Here is a 19,130-nt window from a genome sequence, read left to right as displayed (position 1 = left end):
CGATAAAAGGGCAGATTCACAACTCAAACCCAGCCAATCGATTCAAAGAAAGGTGAAATAAATGAACTTATAAACATTCCAGTGAAGAGTGAAAACAGAAAGGAACAAGTAAACATTACAAGAAAACGATTCAGATTCAACAGCTTTTATCAGTAATCAGATTCTTCACTATCAGTTACCTAAAACACAAACTGGTATTCCTTCCGTTCAAAGTCAGGTCTGTCCATAAGCAAACTCCATCAAGTGAGACATCAATGACACATGAAACTAGTTGCGTTCCTCCTCTTCTCCTGGTCCCCTGACTCAACCAAAGTTGCACCGTGGCACACCCGAATGGTCCATTAGCAGCACTAGCACACCAAACTTATTGATGAAACTAAAAGTGAATCCCGCCTTATCGTGGTTGGTTGGAGAAAGAATCAGAACAAGAGGTCAGCAAGATGAATGCTCATCCACCCTCAGAGTTCACAAGCTGTGAGAACACTTTACTCATCGAGAGGTTGTCCACACTAGATACTTCAAACTGCGCAGTGGAAATCATCGGATCAGCATTGCTGAAATTTTGGACTTGAGGAGATAGCTCACCGATCACGTTAGTACTGTTTTCTTCAGGTCTCCTTGCACAACCGCCTCTTGAAGTTGAAGGGCATATTCCAGATTCCACAGCACATCTCCCATCGAAGGCCGATCAACGCCAAAGTTGGCCAAGCATTTCTCAGCCGTTTCCCCAAACTTCCGAAGAGAATCGGGTCTGATTTTACCAACAAGAGTAGGGTCTATGATCTGATCCAATTGCCCTTTCTTTTGCCACTTCATTGCCCATTCCTCCAAGTTCACCTTTTCCCTAGGGAGTGATCGATCAATAACGGGTCTTGCACAGAGGACTTCGAGTAAGACCACCCCAAATGAATACACATCAGATTTTTCGGTAAGTCGTTGCCTTCTGAAGTATTCCGGATCAAGGTATCCAAAACTTCCTTTCACTGCTGTATTCACATGGGTCTGATCAATTCCCGGCCCTGTCTTGGAAAGCCCAAAATCAGCAACTTTTGCCATGAGGTTCTCATCAAGCAAAATATTTGCAGACTTCACATCGCGATGGATGATCACTTTTGTATAGCCAGTGTGAAGGTAGTGGAGCCCTCTAGCAGCACCAATGCATATCTCAAGCCTCTGCTTCCAGCTCAGGCTAGGAAGGCTAGAGCCATAAAGATGGCTCTTCAGCGTGCCGTTCTCCATGTATTCATAAATCAAAATCATCTCACTCTTTTCATCACAATACCCAATCAAAGAAACCAGATGGCGGTGGCGAAACTGTGAAAGCATCTCAATTTCGGTTTGGAATTCTGCAAGTCCCTGTTGGGACCGAGGATTACCCCTCTTAACAGCTACTCTTGTTCCGTCATTCAATTCTCCGCGGTACACTTTTCCAAAACCACCAGTGCCAATGACCCAACTCTCATCAAAGTTGTTTGTGGCCTCTTGAACAGCCACAAAGGGAAAGCGATACCCAAGATTGGAAGCAACGCTAAGAGTTGCTCCATTAGAGTATTTACTCCCCATGGTGTGAGAAGTGCCTCCATTAGTGGATAACGGAATCCATGTCTTGGAAAGCCCCTGCTTTGCAAGTCGTCGTCGCCTTCTTCGGCACCACAAAAAGAGAACTCCAGCCAAAAGTGCTGCAATAAGTGCACCGATAGTTGTACCCACTATGACACTGACAATTTTGCCAGAGCTGGAACTTCCATCAGAATTGTGCAATTTCATGATCTCTAACCCATTCAAAATGGCATCGGGGTAAGCGCCATTTGCCGTGTATGGACCAACACTTACACGAAGCTTGTTGCTTACTGACAACCCTGAAACTATATCGAAGAAACAGGGAACAGCTAAAGCATTGGACGAGATGGTACTCAAATCAAGGTCACTATAAACAGTAGATGAGTCAAGATAGACACTGAAGTAGAGCTGGTTAAGCGACGTGCTCACTATATCACAGAAGTGAAAGCGAATAAGGTGTCTAGATCCAACATCTATATCAAACTCCCAGGTGACATTGACATTTCTAGTAGCATAATCCCTTGCGTTCATCTCAGTTGCAGTGCCATAGACTAAAGCAGGAGCAGCCTCCTCAGTCGCCCCACCTGATACATTAACTGCTCCAATCTTGGGTATATTATTCGCCATATTAGGATGGACTAGAAAACCATAGTCGGGATCCCAATTTCTCCAGAGAGTATCATTCATAGCAGAAACTTTTGCTCCACCCATGTTCAATCTCCAGATTGTCTCAGAGCCTGCGATGGGAGACCTTGAAACTTCCAAGCAGGAAGAATATAGCCATCCTGAATTAAAGTGTCGGGCATGGAGACAACTTCAATTGCATTCAGAAATGCAAATGACTTATCGGAGGGTAATGGTGACAACAAGGTTACTCGACGTTACGTTCAGGGAAAACTCTTTCATGACGCTGCCACTGGCACTAAAATTACTGAGAAGACTAAAGTTTTGGGCTGAAACAGCAAATATAGCAGTGCTCATCTTGTAAGATTGGTAATCAAAAGGAGAGAAATAGAGCCGAATCCAGTGCCTACCGCTCTGGCTGATGGGAAATGTGTATTTGGTGGAACCCGTAAAGACTCTCGCGGTTTGATAGAGCTGGGAAACATCAGAAGAACTAACAGAGTTCGATGCACTGGCCAGAACATTTTGCGGGGTGGAAACGAACTTTGAGGCCAAGCTATCGGCGAGAAAAACGCGGTTACCTACAGTGGTATTGGTTGAGGATCCACAATCTATGAGGTAATTATCTGGAGGAGAATACCCATCAGAAGACCGAGCCAAACACAAGATTGACAAAGCCCACAAAAACAATTCCAAGCTTCTATTGCACTTCATCTACGATCTTTAAGCTAAGGAGCTCGGCAAATCACGCTATCTTTGAGCTAGGCAAAGCTCAAATCTTGATTTCTCATACAGGGAGAAGCGAACGACAGGGCAAGTACAGGGTTTGAATCACAACGGGCAAGCACTCACGATCAAGAACTAACCAAAAAAAAAAAAGTACAAAGATGGCAACTTCAAGATCTTTTCTCGAAGAGATGAGATTTGTAAAGAATAAGAAAGGAGAAAAGGAGCGACCGATCCCAATTAGGGAGACGATCAAGAACCAAACCCAATTGACAGAAAGCGTTAAAGATGGCAACTTTATAGCGGAAAGAGCACCGACATAGAGAGCGAGAGAGAGAAACGCACAAGCCCAGCTTTGAATGGCAAATCGGACGAACACGGTGGGAACGTTTAAGAGTCCCAAAACACCAAACAAGACTTCAAGAGGGAACCCAAAACACTGCACACAGAGAAAGCGCACCGGAAAACTGCGAGGTGCTAGCAGGTTTCCCACTCGGTGACAACCCCAGAGAAGGTGGTAGGAAGGCGACACGTGTCCTCTCCTGGGACCCACACTCTGGGCAGACTGAGGAGCAAATGAGCCGCCATTTTGAGAAATTTTCGGACTGACTGAGATTTCTTCTTCTGTGAGTCTCCTTCTTCGCGCCTCTCTCTCTCTCTCTATCCTCCTCCTCTCTCTCCGATGGACACCACGCGACCTCCCTGTCTCTCTGTGCCCTCCCTCTTTCCGACCGGCGAACCACCGCACGGGACCGGCGAGAGGACCGCGACCTCCCTCTCTCTCTCTGCTCTCCCTCTTTCCGACCGGCGAACCACAGCGAGCAAATCAGATGTTTTTCTAGAGATCTCCCATCGTCGCCTCCATCTTCTTTTTCCCCAATTTTTTTTTTTTGTTTAGTTGTTTTTTTTTTCCCTAGTGTTCTGATGGCGGATCTGGAGTTGCATATGGAGGACGACGTGATGTCTCACATCGACCTCGACGGCTTCTTCGGCGACCTCCCTGAGGCCGGCGACGTCATCGGCGCTTGCTCCTCGACGAACGCGTCGTCGTCGTCTTAGACTCGGGGCTCTCGTGGTTCGACGAGATCGAGAACATCTTGATGAAGGACGACGAGGACGGCGGAGTTTTCGGTGGCGGGATTAGGGCTGATTCGAGCCAGGAGTTCTGCGATAGGTTCCTCGCTGACGTGCTCGTTGAGTCCCCCGGAGATGGGTCCGTGGAGATAGCCGACGGGTCCGGCGACAAGGAGGAGCCTGGATCGTCGGATGACGGCGGGATCGAGGCTGCGAAAGTTGATGGGGCTAACGGTGGCGGTGAAGCGTATGATCCTGCTTCTAAGAAGCTCAGGAGGTACGTTGATTGATCGGTGCTGCTGAATTATTCGATTGGTAGCTTTATGTTGAATTCTGCGGGATCTTTGTTAATTCGTCTTTCTGGAGAAGAAGCCGGTTGAATTTTAGAATTTATGGGTGTGCTTTTTGCACATGGAATTAGTCGCGAAGGAGTTTTGCCCTTCTTCATGAAATATTGTATTTTATGTTAGTGGTATTGAATCTAAATAGGAATGTTTGCTCACGGAATTGTGCGCATCGAGGCCTTGCCAAGGTGGAGTGCTTCGTAATTTCTTTCACTCAATTTAGGCGTATGGTCGCCTCCTGTACAGTGGAGTGATTGTCGATATATTGCTTAAAACGCTTCCATATGATTTCCGAATTGTGAATAGGACCGTCTGAGAATTTCTGTAAGGGATAAATCTGTAGGGATAGAAATTGCTAATTTGTTCATTAGTCAGCATGCATGATATTATCGAAGCTGCCCAACGGAAGGTCGTTTGATATATTTCAGGCAGCTGAGGAACAGGGATGCTGCTGTTAGGTCGAGAGAGAGGAAGAAAGCGTATGTCAAAGATCTGGAGGTGAAGAGCAAATACCTTGAGGGGGAATGTAGGAGACTTGGGAGGTTACTTCAGCGCGTTACGGCTGAAAACCAAGCTCTGCATTTCAGTTTGCAGAACAGTGAGTGTGGTGCTAGTGTGGCCAAGCTGGAGTCTGCCGTGCTCTCAGGTATGCGTCTTGAACTTTGAAATCAGTCACTGAGCTTTTCAATCTCGATTACCACCATTTTCCTGCTTGATATGTTCAAATATGTTCTGATTAGATGATTTACTTCAATCCAGATGTAGGAAATACCGGTGATATTTTACTGTGCATATTTATTACCTCATGTTGCAAAGTGAATGAACTATTTTAAAGAGTAAACTAAAGGTTACTAGCAGTGCATTCTGCTTGTATGGTGTTCTTCGCTGATGGTTATCATGATATCTGGTGTAAGTAGATGATAGATGATTGATGTGTTCGAATTTTAGGAGCCTCTCCTTCATCTTATGCACCAACATGTTTGTTTTGAATTAGCAAGATTTTGTGCTTTAGGTCATCAAATCTTTGAAGTAATCATGAGCCGTTTCAAGCTTTGGGTTCTTTCATTTGTCAAGTAGCATCGTCTTGGTCAGTTATAAACATTCTTTGTACTTGGTTTAGCCACCTGCTGTTTATCAGTCCCTAGAAATTTCCTCTCTACCTTCATGGAAGGAAAATTGAAGAGAAATTTATGATAGAAATTAGCATATAAGCTTCTGCTGCTGTCTTCTTTTTGCATGTCGCATGATACCAATTTTAACTGTTGTGTTGCAGAACCCCTGCCGCTGGGTTCCCTGTTTTGGTTCCTATGCATCACATGGCTATTTACCCTGCCCCTGCCGCTCCTGTTGGCACTGGAAGCAGTGTTGCGGGAAAACACAGGAAAGGGAAATCCAAAACCTCTGGCAGCTCCAAGAGGAGCAAGAAGTGAGATGTTTGGATCTAAGTTCGGATGTCCTCGAACAGGTGGCAGTGATGGTGAAGTTTCTCTATCGGTGTTGACTGCCTTCAAATTGCGAACTTCTCATAGAATACTCTTCATTTACTGTATAAAGCTATGCAATACATAGAGAAAAACTCTCTAGTTTTAAGGGACTTCTTAACAGTAGTTTCCCTTAAGGTGCTCTCTATTTGGTTCTTTTCCACGGCCTTAGATCACCATCCAAGTAACAAGGTGCACAGCAAGTCGAAGCCACTCGAAGAAAACTTCAAGTTCAAAGAGTGAAATGGCTAGCGAAAACGACGGTATTTTTCTTGAACCTCTTTTCCTGTGAGTTTTCTTCAGACCGCTCATGTGATAGTGGATATTAGAATATCACATGAGAAGATGGTGACTATATATGCACACGTGCATATTGAACAACTCAAATTGATTACTCTCTGGCTGTTGCTTTTCTTATTTGTTTTTCACTTTTCTTATTATGCAGGGATGGTTACTCTCTGGCTGTTGCTTTTCTTATTTGTTTTTCCCTTTTCTTATTATGCAGGGATGATTACTCTGGATTTCAGAACTATACCGGTCGCGCATTATCCGTTACAAATCATTTTGTTCTCTTCGTCTGCAAATATCATCATGGAAAAGTACAGTACAAGTGAGCTCGAAGCGGGAGGGCAAAAGTGGTAAAAGCATAGAACTTAAATATCGCGTTTACTTCCTATTCAGTATCGACATTTTCAGAAATGAAGTAATATTGATAAGATTGTGTATTAGCTATTCACAAATTCACTAGCTACCATGAGTTTAGAGGGCGTCTTGCCAAGCTTTTACCGATTCTCTTCTCTATGTGGAACTCCGCTTGAATCAGCAATGTTTCTAGAATGTCGATAATACTAAATCATCGTATAATACAAAGGTTTCTCCTTTTTGATTGGTGTTTGTATCTTCCAAGGTATCTCCTTATTGTTTGCAAGTTTTCTTGGATCGTGCAGAAAAATGGTTCTCTATCTTGATGGATAGAAAAGCAGAAATGGAGGAGATCATGTTTCAATATATGATCGAATTCGCGACGTATACCTGACAAAAGAAGGTCACATATCTCTAAATAAATAAAAAGAAAACGTGATCTGTACCTTTGATTGAGCAACATGTCAATTGCTACCGTTAAAGGGAGACCTGGGAGGTTTCATTTGAACAAGGCAGTCAACACCGATAGACCTAGCGACTGCCCCCGAAACTCTAGGACAACAGGGACGTCCTCCTCGATGGCGGGCAACACCACTACCACAACGACCCCATGGTGGCGGTCGTCTCCGTTGCAATGGTCACTTAAGACCGCCGTAATTGATTCTCCATCTCATGCGCACCCGTGAGAGATAAGAGATAGAGAGAGAGAGAGAGAGAGAGAACAAGAGAGATGGCCACCCAATAAATAAAACAAGGTCATTGTTAGATATCATTGTAGCAACAAAGTATGATCTTTCCCAACTGCAGAAGCCTCAAATCTAAGTTCGGATGTCGTCGAACAGCCATATGACAAGCAAATGTTAAGGGACACACACGAAGGCGCTATGCTTTTATATATTAGCAGATGCGTGCATTACCTTTACTCTGACGTCAATGGCATTCCAAGTTAAATTCAGCTCCCACATGCCACCAATCCATTCGCGCGCGCATTCACCCTTCACCTACAAAAGCATTAGAGCACCATACCGACCGCACTATATAAAGCAAATACAGGGACAAACCCCTCCATAAAATTGCGCACGACACCTTTGGAAACACTCCCCATGGCAGCCTCCACCTGCATGACAAATTGCACTGTGGACGGTGCCGCCCAGGCAGGGCCGGCATACATGAGCCTCCGCAAGGGGCCGGAGCTGGACGGTGATCATTTTCCTGCGGAGCGTGGGGGGCGGTCACACCCTAGAGTGGTGGATGGGATATCTTGCAGGCAAATGTACCTGAGGAGCTACACTTTCTCCAAGAAGGAAAGCGTGCCCGAGAGGACCAAGAAGTGCTTGGCGAGAGTCAAGAAGAGAGTGTTTCGCGGGAAATTGGTGGTCCGGAGGGCTAAAGAAGTGTCTTGCTCTGCTCTCTTGGCGATATTTCAACGCCTTCTCTCTTGCACGGCCAAAATCGATGTAGCTGATTATCATCTCTCCCGGAGAGACTACTGAGTACACCGGACTGTTACTCTTCACCTTGAATCTCTGTCTTTCTTTATCTTCTGGGTTTTATGTGCTTCATATAGGGTAAATTGCGAGTTATATCTGTGATATGATGGTGGGTCGAATGCAAAGATCAGTGCAGAAGGGTGGAAGCTGTGAGAGGATGATAAGTGTCATTTGCTATGAATTGCTTCTCTTCTCTATTTTTGGATGAGGAAATTGCATTTTTGTGAACTTATTACTTCTCAGATTACTTCACAGGGGTTCTTTCATTTTCGTTTCTAGCTTGTGTCGGAATTTAAGGCAAGGGAGAAGTACCGCCACTTCCAATAATCAACGGGGAAAGCAAGATTTGTCCTTGCAATGAGTAGAAAACTGATAAATACGCTCTCATACTCAGCTAGATCGCATTCAACGACAACACTTAATTTTGCAAACCAATACCAAGTCTAATTCAAACACGAGCGTGAAGAGAGAGAAGTGCTATGGAGCGGAGTTTTGTTTGAATATTGTGAATTTGGATATAAATGTACACATGGCATAATTTTAATAGAAGACCTGTGTAAAATTAGGTGGTCTTAGACGACCTAACTTTTTGCCTTCAAGAATAAATTGCTATCTATCATGATAAAAGTGATCACAATTTAGATTATATATTTTCAAATTTTTGGGCAAGCATTAAAATGGTTAGAAAGAAAAGTCAAGACTCATCACTCGACCTCTCATTGAAGAACATTGTACGCGATCTCACGATTTGGCTTAAACGCTTTTGAATTTTTGGGTGAGCATTAAAAAGGTTTAAAAGAAAAGTCAAGACCGGTCACTTGAACTGTCCTTGAAGAACATTGCACGTGACACATGAGCATGCCAAGGATGCTAGACTCACACTAGGAAAAAGTGCTTCATCTTTCATTGAAGTATTGTATCGAAATAGTGCCCATCAATCACCATTTGAGGAGAATGTACTGTCAAATGATCACCATGAAACCCTAAGAGGGCATAATCGAGCAACCGTTCCCTGACCAGCACGCAGAAACATTACGAAAGACTGAAGTTTTAGCCCACACCATTTCATTGAATTGAAAAGACAAGTTCAGCTACAAAGGTGGGACACAGCTTTCCGAAAGCTCATGCCTGCAGTTTTTAATAAATCCTGCTGACTAGCCAAAGAGAGAATGACAGAGAGGTGGGCACTGGGCAGTTGTAAGTTGGGAGGGGTAGGCTGAAGTTTGAAGGTGGGGGGATTCTCACAGTGGTTTCTGTCTCAAGCTTTCATGCGTCATTGTCATTTGATTAATGTTTCTCTCAACAGAAACTTGCCCGCACGAACGATGGTGAACAAGACAGTGCGTCATTATAAAGCTCGCCGAACGCATGTTCGAGTACGTACACGCCGTGGCGAGACCCGGCGCTGCGTTGGGTGTGTCAACCATGAGCTTCTCGTTCCGGGTCTTATGTCTTATTAATTATTATGTAATATCTATTTAATACGTCCTTGAAGTGGGTGGATGTTATCTCTACCCCTACCGGCAATTAGCTCCCACACGGTTGGTTTGATTAATTAAATAATCGATTGATTGATTAGCATGGTGATGAAAGCATTCCACTTAAAGAAGGTGTAATTTGTGGACCTAATTCAAAGGCCTTTCAAATCTGGCCGAACTGATCTGGCCGAATCCTACCCGCACCAGCTTCTTTTCGTTGCACATGAGATATAGCTCAAGTTACGGTATGTAATTAAGGCTAGATTACCGGTGAGCATGGATTATCTGTGCCTGAGCTGGTGCTGATAGACATCAATCCGGATAGAAATTTCGACAGAGAGGATAAGTTGACCTTAGCTTAAGAATACTTAATTCGTTCATTGTCCGGCGAAACCAAATTCACATTTGTGGAAGACATGGTCGCCCTATAATAAAATTTGGGTTTGACGTAATATCGGTGGCTCTAATGGAATCAATCATTAGAAATGGATTGACAAGTTCCCGTCCCCATGAGCTAATCCAATGAAGTCTTGATCTGGAAATAATTGGTCAACTTCGCACCCAGTCTTGAAAGGCCAAGCAATGGCGCAATTTTCAGCATTTGAGTGATCGAGGTTACGGGCAACGTGATTATAAGTTACTGAATTCAAGGGCAGCGCCAATCACGGCACAAATTAGCTGCAAATCGCCTATCGATTCTCTCACCGTGTATTTGTAGATTCGATCACACGCCTCTAAGGTCCTTTGAAGGTCCACGATCACATGTTGTCCTCGATCTGAGGTCGGGGACCTTAAAATCGCTCCATAACAGGACATAGAGAGGGTGATCATGCGCGTGGGGAGGAAGATGGCTGAGAACGATTTTGGTGGTGGTCGAGGCAATGAATGGGGGCAGCGGCGAGGCTTTCCATGGTGGCCGTATCAAGTTGTCCGCGCACAGAGAGAGAGAGAGAGAGAGAGAGAGAGAGTAGGATAGTTTCAAATTTCCACCGATGAAAATGACGGGCAGCAGCCAATCTGTGCCCCTCCAACTATTAAAACATCTTCAACGTCGTGATCCTGAACAGAGGCCAGCAACTGATAATTTACAAAATGACAACGCGTTGTGAAGATGAAGACTACCTAAAAGCAAAACCCAAGCAGCATCCAACAATCCTCCCCGTTTGCTTCTCAAACTGTTTCGTTACATATTTAAGCCAAAGGTTCATGTGAATGCAGCAGAAACATAAATTTAGGGAAATCAATGTCATTTGCGACAGGGGACGATAAAAGGGCGGATTCACAATTCAAACCCAGCCAATCGATTCAAAGAAAGGTGAAATAAATGAACTTATAAACATTCCTGTGAAGAGTGAACACAGAAAGGAACAAGTAAACATTACAAGAAACGATTCAGATTCAACAGCTTTTATCAGTAATCAGATTCTTCACTATCAGTTACCTAAAACACAAACTGGTATTCCTCCTGTTCAAAGTCAGGTCTGTCCATAAGCAAACTCCATCAAGTGAGACATCAATGACACATGAAACTAGGTGCGTTCCTCCTCTTCTCCTGGTCCCCTGACTCAACCAAAGTTGCACCGCGGCACACCCGAATGGTCCATTAGCAGCACTAGCACACCAAACTTCTCGATGAAACTAAAAGTGAATCCCACCTTATCATGGTTGGTTGGAGAAAGAATCAGAACAAGAGGTCAGCAAGATGAATGCTCATCTACCCTCGGAGTTCACAAGCTGTGAGAACACTTTACTCATTGAGAGGTCGTCCACACTAGATACTTCAAACTGCGCGGTGGAAATCATCGGATCGGCATTGCTGAAATTGTGGACTTGAGGAGATAGCTCACCAATCACGTTAGTACTGTTTTCTTCAGGGTCTCCTTGCACAACCGCCTCTTGAAGTTGAAGGGCATATTCCAGATTCCACAGCACATCTCCCATTGAAGGCCGATCAACGCCATAGTCAGCCAAGCATTTCTCAGCCGTTTCCCCAAACTTCCGAAGAGAATCGGGTCTGATTTTACCAACAAGAGTAGGGTCTATGATCTGATCCAATTGCCCTTTCTTTTGCCACTTCATTGCCCATTCCGCCAAGTTCACCTTTTCCCTAGGGAGTGATGGATCAATAACAGGTCTTGCACAGAGGACTTCAGAGTAAGACCACCCCAAATGAATACACATCAGATTTTTCAGTAAGTTGTTGCCTTCTGAAGTATTCCGGATCAAGGTATCCAAAACTTCCTTTCACTGCTGTACTCACATGGGTCTGATCAATTTCCGGCCCTGTCTTGGAAAGCCCAAATCAGCAACTTTGCCATGAGGTTCTCATCGAGCAAAATATTTGCAGACTTCACATCGCGATGGATGACCGCCTTTGCATAGCCAGTGTGGAGGTAGTGGAGCCTCTAGCAGAACAATGCATATCTCAAGCCTCTGCTTCCAGCTCAGGCTAGGAACGCTAGAGCCATAAAGATGGCTCTTCAGCGTGCCACGTTCTCCATGTATTCATAAATCAAAATCATCTCACTCTTTCATCACAATACCCAATCAAAGAAACCAGATGGCGGTGGCGAAACTGTGAAAGCATCTCAATTTCGGTTTGGAATTCTGCAAGTCCCTGTTGGGACCGAGGATTACCCCTCTTAACAGCTACTCTTGTTCCGTCATTCAAATCTCCCCCCTACACTTTTCCAAAACCTGTACCAATGACCCAACTCTCATCAAAGTTGTTTGTGGCCTCTTGAACAGCCACAAAGGGAAGCGATACCCAAGATTGGAAGCAACGCTAAGGGTTGTTCCATTAGAGTATTTACTCCCATGGTGTGAGAAGTGCCTCCATTAGTGGAAAACGGAATCCATGTCTTGGAAAGCCCCTGCTTTGCAAGTCAGCACGCCTTCTTCGGCACCACAAAAGAGAACTCCAGCCAAAAGTGCTGCAATAAGTGCCCGATAGTTGTACCCACTATGACACTGACATTTTTGCCAGAGCTGGAACCAGAAGTTCCCGCTGCCCCATTCAATTTCATGATCTCTAACCCATTCAAAATGGCATTGGGGTAGCGCCATTTGCCGTGTATGGACCAACACTTACAAAATCTTGTTGCTCACTGACAACCTGAAACTATATCAAAAGAAATGGGGAACAGCCAAAACATTGATCGAGAGGATACTCAAATCAAGGTCACTATAAACAGTAGATGAGTCAAGATAGACACTGAAGTAGAGCTGGTTAAGCGACGGGCTCACTATATCACAGAAGTGAAAGCGAATAAGGTGTCTAGATCCAACATCTATATCAAACTCCCAGGTGACATTGAAATTGCTATTAGGATCACTTCCCGAGTTCATCTCAGTTGCAGTGCCATAGACTGAAGCAGGAGCAGTATCCGCAGTCGCCCCACCTGATACATAGTTAACTGCTCCAATCTTGGATATATTCTTTGCCAGATTAGGTTGGACTAGAAAACCATAGTCGGGATCCCAATTTCTCCAGAGAGTATCATTCATAGCAGAAACTTTTGCTCCACCCATGTTCAATCTCCAGATTGTCTCAAGAGCCTGCGATGGAGACCTTGAAACTTCCAAGCAGGAAGAATATAGCCATCCTGAATTAAAGTGTCGGGCATGGAGACAACTCAATTGCATTCAGAAATGCAAATGACTTATCGGAGGGGGTAATGGTGACAACAAGGTTACTGGACGTTACGTTCAGGGAAAACTCTTTCATGACGCTGCCACTGGCACTAAAATTACTGAGAAGACCAAAGTTTTGGGCTGAAACAGCAAATATAGCAGTGCTCATGTTGTAAGATTGGTAATCAAAAGGAGAGAAATAGAGCCGAACCAGTGCCTACCACTCTGGCTGATGGGAAATGTGTATTTGGTGGAACCAGTAAAGACTCTCGCGGTTTGATAGAGCTGGGAAACATCAGAAGAACTAACAGAGTTCGATGCACTGGCCAGAACATTTTGCGGGGTGGAAACGAACTTTGAGGCCAAGCTATCGGCGAGAAAACGCGGTTACCTACAGTGGTATTGGTTGAGGATCCACAATCTATGAGGTAATTATCTGGAGGAGAATACCCATCTGAAGACCGAGCCAAACACAAGATTGACAAAGCCCACAAAACAATTCCAAGCTTCTATTGCGCTTCATCTATGATCTTTAAGCTAAGAAGCTCAGCAAATCAAATATATTTGCGCTAGGCAAAGCTCAAATCTTGATTTCTCATACAGGAAGAAGCGAACGACAGGGCAAGTACAGGGTTTGAATCACAACGGGCAAGCACTCACGATCAAGAACTAACCGAAAACAGTACAAAGATGGCAACTTCAAGATCTTATCTCGAAGAGATGAGATTTGTAAACAATAAAAAAGGAGAAAAGGAGCAACCGATCCCAATCAGGAGACGATCAAGATCCAAACCCAATTGACAGAACTCAGCAGGAAGCGTTAAAGATGGCACCTTTATAGCGGAAAGAGCACCAACAGAGAGAGCGAGAGAGAAACGCACAAGCCCAGCTTTGAATGGCAAATCGGCCGAACACGGTGGGAACGTTTAAGAGTCCCAAAACACCAAACAAGACTTTAAGGAACCCAAAAGACTGCGCAGAGAAAAAGAGAGAGAGAGAGAGAGCACTGGAAAACTGCGAGGCGCTAGCTGGTTTCTACCGGTGACAACCCCAGAGAAGAGAAGGACAGATTCATAGATTTGTTTATGCTTTATACAATCAAGAAAAGAAAAAGGCAATACGGAGGAAAAGCTTTAAACAAGTGGGAAGTCAAAAGGGGTTGGAGACTGAGCTGGAGCAAAAATATTCTTTAAAAAAGAAAAAAAAGACATGAAGGCAACCCAGCTAAACGTTCAGCATTAGGTAGAGCTGACCTCGTCTTTAAATGGGAGCCGACGCTTTTATGAGAAGCTCTGCAAGGAATTATATGTTAGCGGAAACAGCGGCAGAGATATTTCGAGGTGGTGATGGGGATGGGAGAAGAAGGAGAAGTTACATGTGAGAATTTACTTCAAATCATGCATGATAACAGATGTGACCACTTCTGCCGTTTTTGGAGCACGTTAGGTGGACAGTTTCTTTCTACTTTTCCTTGCGGTTAAACCCTTTCGTGGGTTGAGGCGGTGCTCTCTATCTTTTCTCACTTCAGCGAATCACGTGACGTTTCTTTCTTTTCGGGTTTAATTCTTCAATCTACTCATCGCTTGTCACGTCGCAAGGGTTTTTCTTTTCTTACTCAAGGTAGTTCCATGATCCCGCACAGTGGACTCTCCAACCATGACTTATTTTGCAGTTTTTTGTAATTCTAATACAAAACATTGAGTTATTCACAGGCTTAATAGGTTTCATGATTAACAGGTAAGATACACTCTTTTTCTTTATCTGACCGACACGAATTTGTATTTTACGGGTCGGTTTTCATCAAAACTCTATAAGAAGTAGGATTCACTTCGATCAATCATTTCTTTCCACTCACACGGTATTCAATATTCAAGAAATACATCAATTTAATACACGGAAATGGAGCATGGGAACTTCAATTTGAGCTCTAGAGTTCTAGAGAATAATGACCCAAAATCGAAACTTTAATTTATATCATTTTGCAGTCAACAAAAAGAGAAAGCAAGCTAACATTGAAACGGAAGAAGACCCCCATGATAAGTTGATAACATGAGCTAAAGATTGACGAGTCCTATGTGCCTCTTTTTTTTTTCAAAATGAAGATGGGAATGGAGACAGAGAGAGGGAGGACAAAAACAAGCAGGTACTTCTAGGGCCGGTCATTCTAAATTATTATCTGCATTGTCAATCGTTCTTTTCTCTCTTAATTAAATGGTGCGATTGCAACACTAGCTGGCAAGTGGAAGCATCGGGACCTTTTCTAAGCATGACTTTGATTGTTGGGACATTGAGGGCATTCAACATAGAAAATTTTTAAAACCTCAGCCCACATCATTGTTGTTGAGGAAAATTTTTAAATGCCATGAAGCGGAAAATGTCGCACATGACTAATAAATTAATGGAGGTACTTTCTTCAATCACATCACTTGGTCGAGTAAAGTGTCTATCGTGTTTTCATCGTATCCATTCAATATCAATCTTCTTATAAAGGATGAATGCGGAATTTACGTTCTTAACTAGAGAATATACGAGAATACCATCTTTTCAATAAGAGTGCTACATCTGTATAGGAGTACAACAAAGGATTGAGATCAGAGACTCTTGGACAAAACGTTGATTTAGATTCCCAACGTTCACTTTCAAAGCGCCATCCATTTGAGTGCTGCCACACAAAGCTCATCATGACCACGTCTAATACCAATTAACTCCATAAATTAAGGCGGCAGAACGAAAGGGACTCTGAATTGACAAAGACTGGCCAAGACGGCTAGGGTTTGTTGCGTATGAATGGAGAATTTACTTGTACATCAAAGCTTTCCACATCGCAAGAATCGTTGGAGCGGTGAGGAGAGGAAAAATTTGGCCCCGTTTGTTATGCTGGCAAATCTGGCCATCCACTTGGGGAATTTACAACGGGAAAAGAAAGGTAGTGGAGACTTTTGCCACCGGAAAATTTGCTTGCACTCCCCATTCAAAGAGTTCGCATTTTCCTTTTTCGTTCAGATAAGGTGAAATCTATGTCTATCGAGAAATATCCAATGTGATTTTTTAACAAATGTCGTTAGGGGTTAAGTTTATTTAAAGTGAAGATAATACTTTTTACAAACAGTATAAGTGGAAGAATTGTACGTTTTAATATAGTTACTTACATGAAACAGTAAAATTAATATTTTCAAAGCACGTTATATAAAAATTAACAAGTGCCACAAGGGTATTATTTAACATTTCTCATGCTATATTTATATTAATCCTCTCTATTCTTGTGACATCTATAAAACACGAATTAAAATCTCAAAAGTGGCGTGAAAATCAATAATATATACTTCGTGGTGCCAAATTGATCTCTTCCCTTGCGGCGTGCCCAATCAAACTTGGCAGGCAAATCACTCCTACTTTTTTTTTTTTTTGCTTTTTTCTCTTGTCCATTTTTAAATCTGGGAAATGAGGAGAGATCCTAGCCAAATATAATTTCGAAGACTTCACTTTCAAGGGTAATAAAGGAAATATAATTATCGCTTTAGCGAAAATTTCGATATTTTTTTTTCTTTTTCGTTCTTCTCCCTAGAGTTGGCGGAAAAGTCTCCCGGCCCTTCAATCAACTCAAGTCCCACGAGACAATTCAGCACGAAATTTCTAGCATCATGATTCATAAGAATGACGTGAGTTATAATGAAACGCTAGTTGAGGGCCCGTGCGATGCGCGGGCATCATCTCCAAAACGTATAATTAATTAAAACTATAATTAAGATGGTAATTAATTTTTTATTAGAAAACATTGTATTCATGGCTCAAAAAGATACATAAAAAACACATAAACTTTTATAGTAAAGCAAATCAAAGTAAAGCAAATGTCATAATACTACAAAACAGAGCAAATCCATAAAATAAGAGAATCAACAAAGTCCCGATAGGGTTAAGCATACATTCGTTTCAAAAGAACGAATTTGTCAAGTAAAATAATTGGTGCCCATTCATTGCATCTCGTATTATCGTTAGTAGTGTACACATGCCGAATTTTTTTCTCAAATAACTACAAAATTGCCAATTTATGTGTGCGCCTAAGTTCGGCTTCCTTTTTATCATCATCATACAAAGCACAAATTTAACCTTTGGAAGAGCATAGCGAGATACCGTAACTACTATGATTAGCATTGAAACTAGAGGCGAATGACCTGTATATAGATAGAGTATATGGATATTGAATTCCCAAAAATATTATTAAACTCCCCGACTCAAATTAGGAAAGAAAAACTCCTAAGCCTATAACTAGATTTGGAGAGTTGAAACTCTCAAATCTATAACTAGATTTGGAGAGTTGAAACTCTCAAATCTATAACTAGATTGGGAGAGCACAGCTCGTTAATCTAGATCATGAGAGAAAAGAGGAAAAATATGAAAAAGCTCCAAGAAAATCAAAACATTGAAACTAGACGCACATCTCCTGAATCTAGACTAGGAGAGAAAAAAGAAGAAAAGTACAAAAAAGCTCAAAGAAAATCAAAACATTGAAACTAGAGGTAGATGACTTGTACATGATTATACCTCTGAAAACATTTTTAAACTCCCAATTCAAATTAGGAGAAAAGAACTCCTAGGTCTATAACTAGATTTGGAGAGTTCAAACTCTCAAATCTATACCAAGATTGGCAAGCACAACTTCAAAATCTAGATTATGAGAGAAAAAAAGGAAAATACTAAAAAGCTAAAAAAAAAAAAAATCAAAACAGATGAATGGGGGAGTGAGACTAGCTCAAATCCTCCCCATTGGTAATTGATTTATATAATGAAATAAACATAGTAAAATTCATTAGCTCTTCCATGGAACCTATCTTGTAAATATGACACAAAATAACCTTAAACCGTATGTCAATAAATATTTCAAAAATTTTAATAAGCTAAAGCATAATTCATTAATATCTCAAATTCAAAAAATCACATCACTAAGATGCCCTTAGGGTGTAGGAAATGGAAAGTAGCAAGAAAAAGGATTGTTTTTTTTTGGTAAGGACAAGGAAAAAAAAAGTTGTTAGGAATTAATTATTCCCATATTTTGTTATGACTAACAAATTTGGCAGCATATCAATTGCGACTCCATGTATGCCGACCATTGGTGTCACGTGTCCAGACATGAACCTCAAATTCCAAGATCCTAGGGTCTTGGCCTAATCTTCCTCTACTTTTTTTTTTCTTCTCTCATGTCACAATTAGTCAACGTCATCAATATGGAATATGTGAATTTTTTGCGAGTTAAACCTATGTCAATCTTATACGAAAAAAAGAACCTTTAGACAAAATATAGCAAAGGGAGAAAGTTCATTTCGCTTATGTGCCGAAACTCTTCAAATTCAATTTAGTTCCTCATTTGTTATTTTTAAGTATTTGGGAACTCTTCTACGTTGAATGGGAATCACGACCTAATTCTCGATCCTAATTATCAGGGAGAGAGGTGTAGGCTGGGTCCCACCACGTGGGGTCCATTGGAAAATGAGAAGAGAGAATGACACGCAAACCGACATGAAAGGTTAGCAAACTAACGCCGGAACGTCAATTACCAGTTTGCCACCAAGGGTTCCTACGAGTCGGTCCTGGGCCTCGTAGGATTACATTCGGAAGAGAGCCCAATGGGCCGATGCATGGGCCCTGGCAAAGTCACGTGTTTCGGTAAACCCGAAAGCAACGCGAGGCGATCTTGGCAATGTCTCCTGGGATTCTGAACCGGACACAATAATAATCGGAAATGCACATGCCTTTTTGGTTCTCCTTTTTTACATTTCCTCTTGGTTTAATGTGGAAAAAATAGAAGTAAGGAAAGCTGAACACGAACCGGGTTCGTTGGATTAGTTCGGACCTCGATTATATGGTTATGGGCGGGACGCGCCCGATGATACCGAAGACGCCAACCCTTCAGCTTCAGGCCATGGCAAGAAGAAGAGCAAAACCCACTTGTCATCGTAGTTGGGGTGGTCGCCGTCGCATGTTTCATTCTGTTTCTGGGCTCAATGGCGACTCTTTTCTAAACGTTCCACTGGAGAGAAAAAGGCCGCATATAAGCTACTTATTCAGCTTTTAATTATAGCT

The 19,130-nt window shown here is 42.6% G+C and overlaps 3 protein-coding genes and 1 pseudogene across 3 annotated transcripts; 2 read left to right on the top strand and 2 right to left on the bottom strand.

Annotated features, from left to right (window-relative positions):
* On the bottom strand, positions 1-3,357 carry LOC104430406 (receptor-like protein kinase HERK 1). Its single transcript, XM_039307437.1, is given in 4 exon segments — positions 1-610; positions 613-2,294; positions 2,297-2,415; positions 2,417-3,357. Coding segments are annotated over 4 exon segments (2,445 nt in total). The 5' UTR covers positions 2,899-3,357; the 3' UTR covers positions 1-448.
* A 228-nt stretch (positions 3,358-3,585) lies between these two features.
* On the top strand, positions 3,586-6,695 carry LOC104430407 (bZIP transcription factor 50). The gene is made up of 4 exons (XM_039307438.1): positions 3,586-4,261; positions 4,757-4,974; positions 5,602-6,072; positions 6,315-6,695. Exons 1-3 carry the CDS (start codon positions 4,011-4,013, stop codon positions 5,895-5,897), a joined length of 765 nt encoding a protein of 254 aa, XP_039163372.1. The 5' UTR covers positions 3,586-4,010; the 3' UTR covers positions 5,898-6,072; positions 6,315-6,695.
* An 859-nt stretch (positions 6,696-7,554) lies between these two features.
* LOC104430408 lies at positions 7,555-7,944 on the top strand. Its single transcript, XM_010043144.3, has one exon. It carries the CDS (start codon positions 7,555-7,557, stop codon positions 7,942-7,944), a length of 390 nt encoding a protein of 129 aa, XP_010041446.1.
* Positions 7,945-10,679: 2,735 nt separating this feature from the next.
* The window catches only part of LOC120290715, a 30,235-nt pseudogene continuing 21,784 nt past the window's right edge, over positions 10,680-19,130 (bottom strand).

This window comes from Eucalyptus grandis, chromosome 2, assembly GCF_016545825.1.
Source record: "Eucalyptus grandis isolate ANBG69807.140 chromosome 2, ASM1654582v1, whole genome shotgun sequence".
Classification (NCBI taxonomy): domain Eukaryota; kingdom Viridiplantae; phylum Streptophyta; class Magnoliopsida; order Myrtales; family Myrtaceae; genus Eucalyptus; species Eucalyptus grandis.
The sequence above is the reverse complement of the archived record's forward strand: the minus strand, read 5'-3'. Positions and strand labels throughout refer to the sequence as shown.

Coding starts and splice junctions, on each gene's coding strand:
- LOC104430407 (XM_039307438.1), top strand. CDS start 4,011: ATGAAGGACGACGAGGACGGCGGAGTTTTCGGTGGCGGGATTAGGGCT. Junction 4,262..4,756: donor GCTTCTAAGAAGCTCAGGAG/GTACGTTGATTG, acceptor GATATATTTCAG/GCAGCTGAGGAACAGGGATG. Junction 4,975..5,601: donor GGAGTCTGCCGTGCTCTCAG/GTATGCGTCTTG, acceptor GTTGTGTTGCAG/AACCCCTGCCGCTGGGTTCC.
- LOC104430408 (XM_010043144.3), top strand. CDS start 7,555: ATGGCAGCCTCCACCTGCATGACAAATTGCACTGTGGACGGTGCCGCC.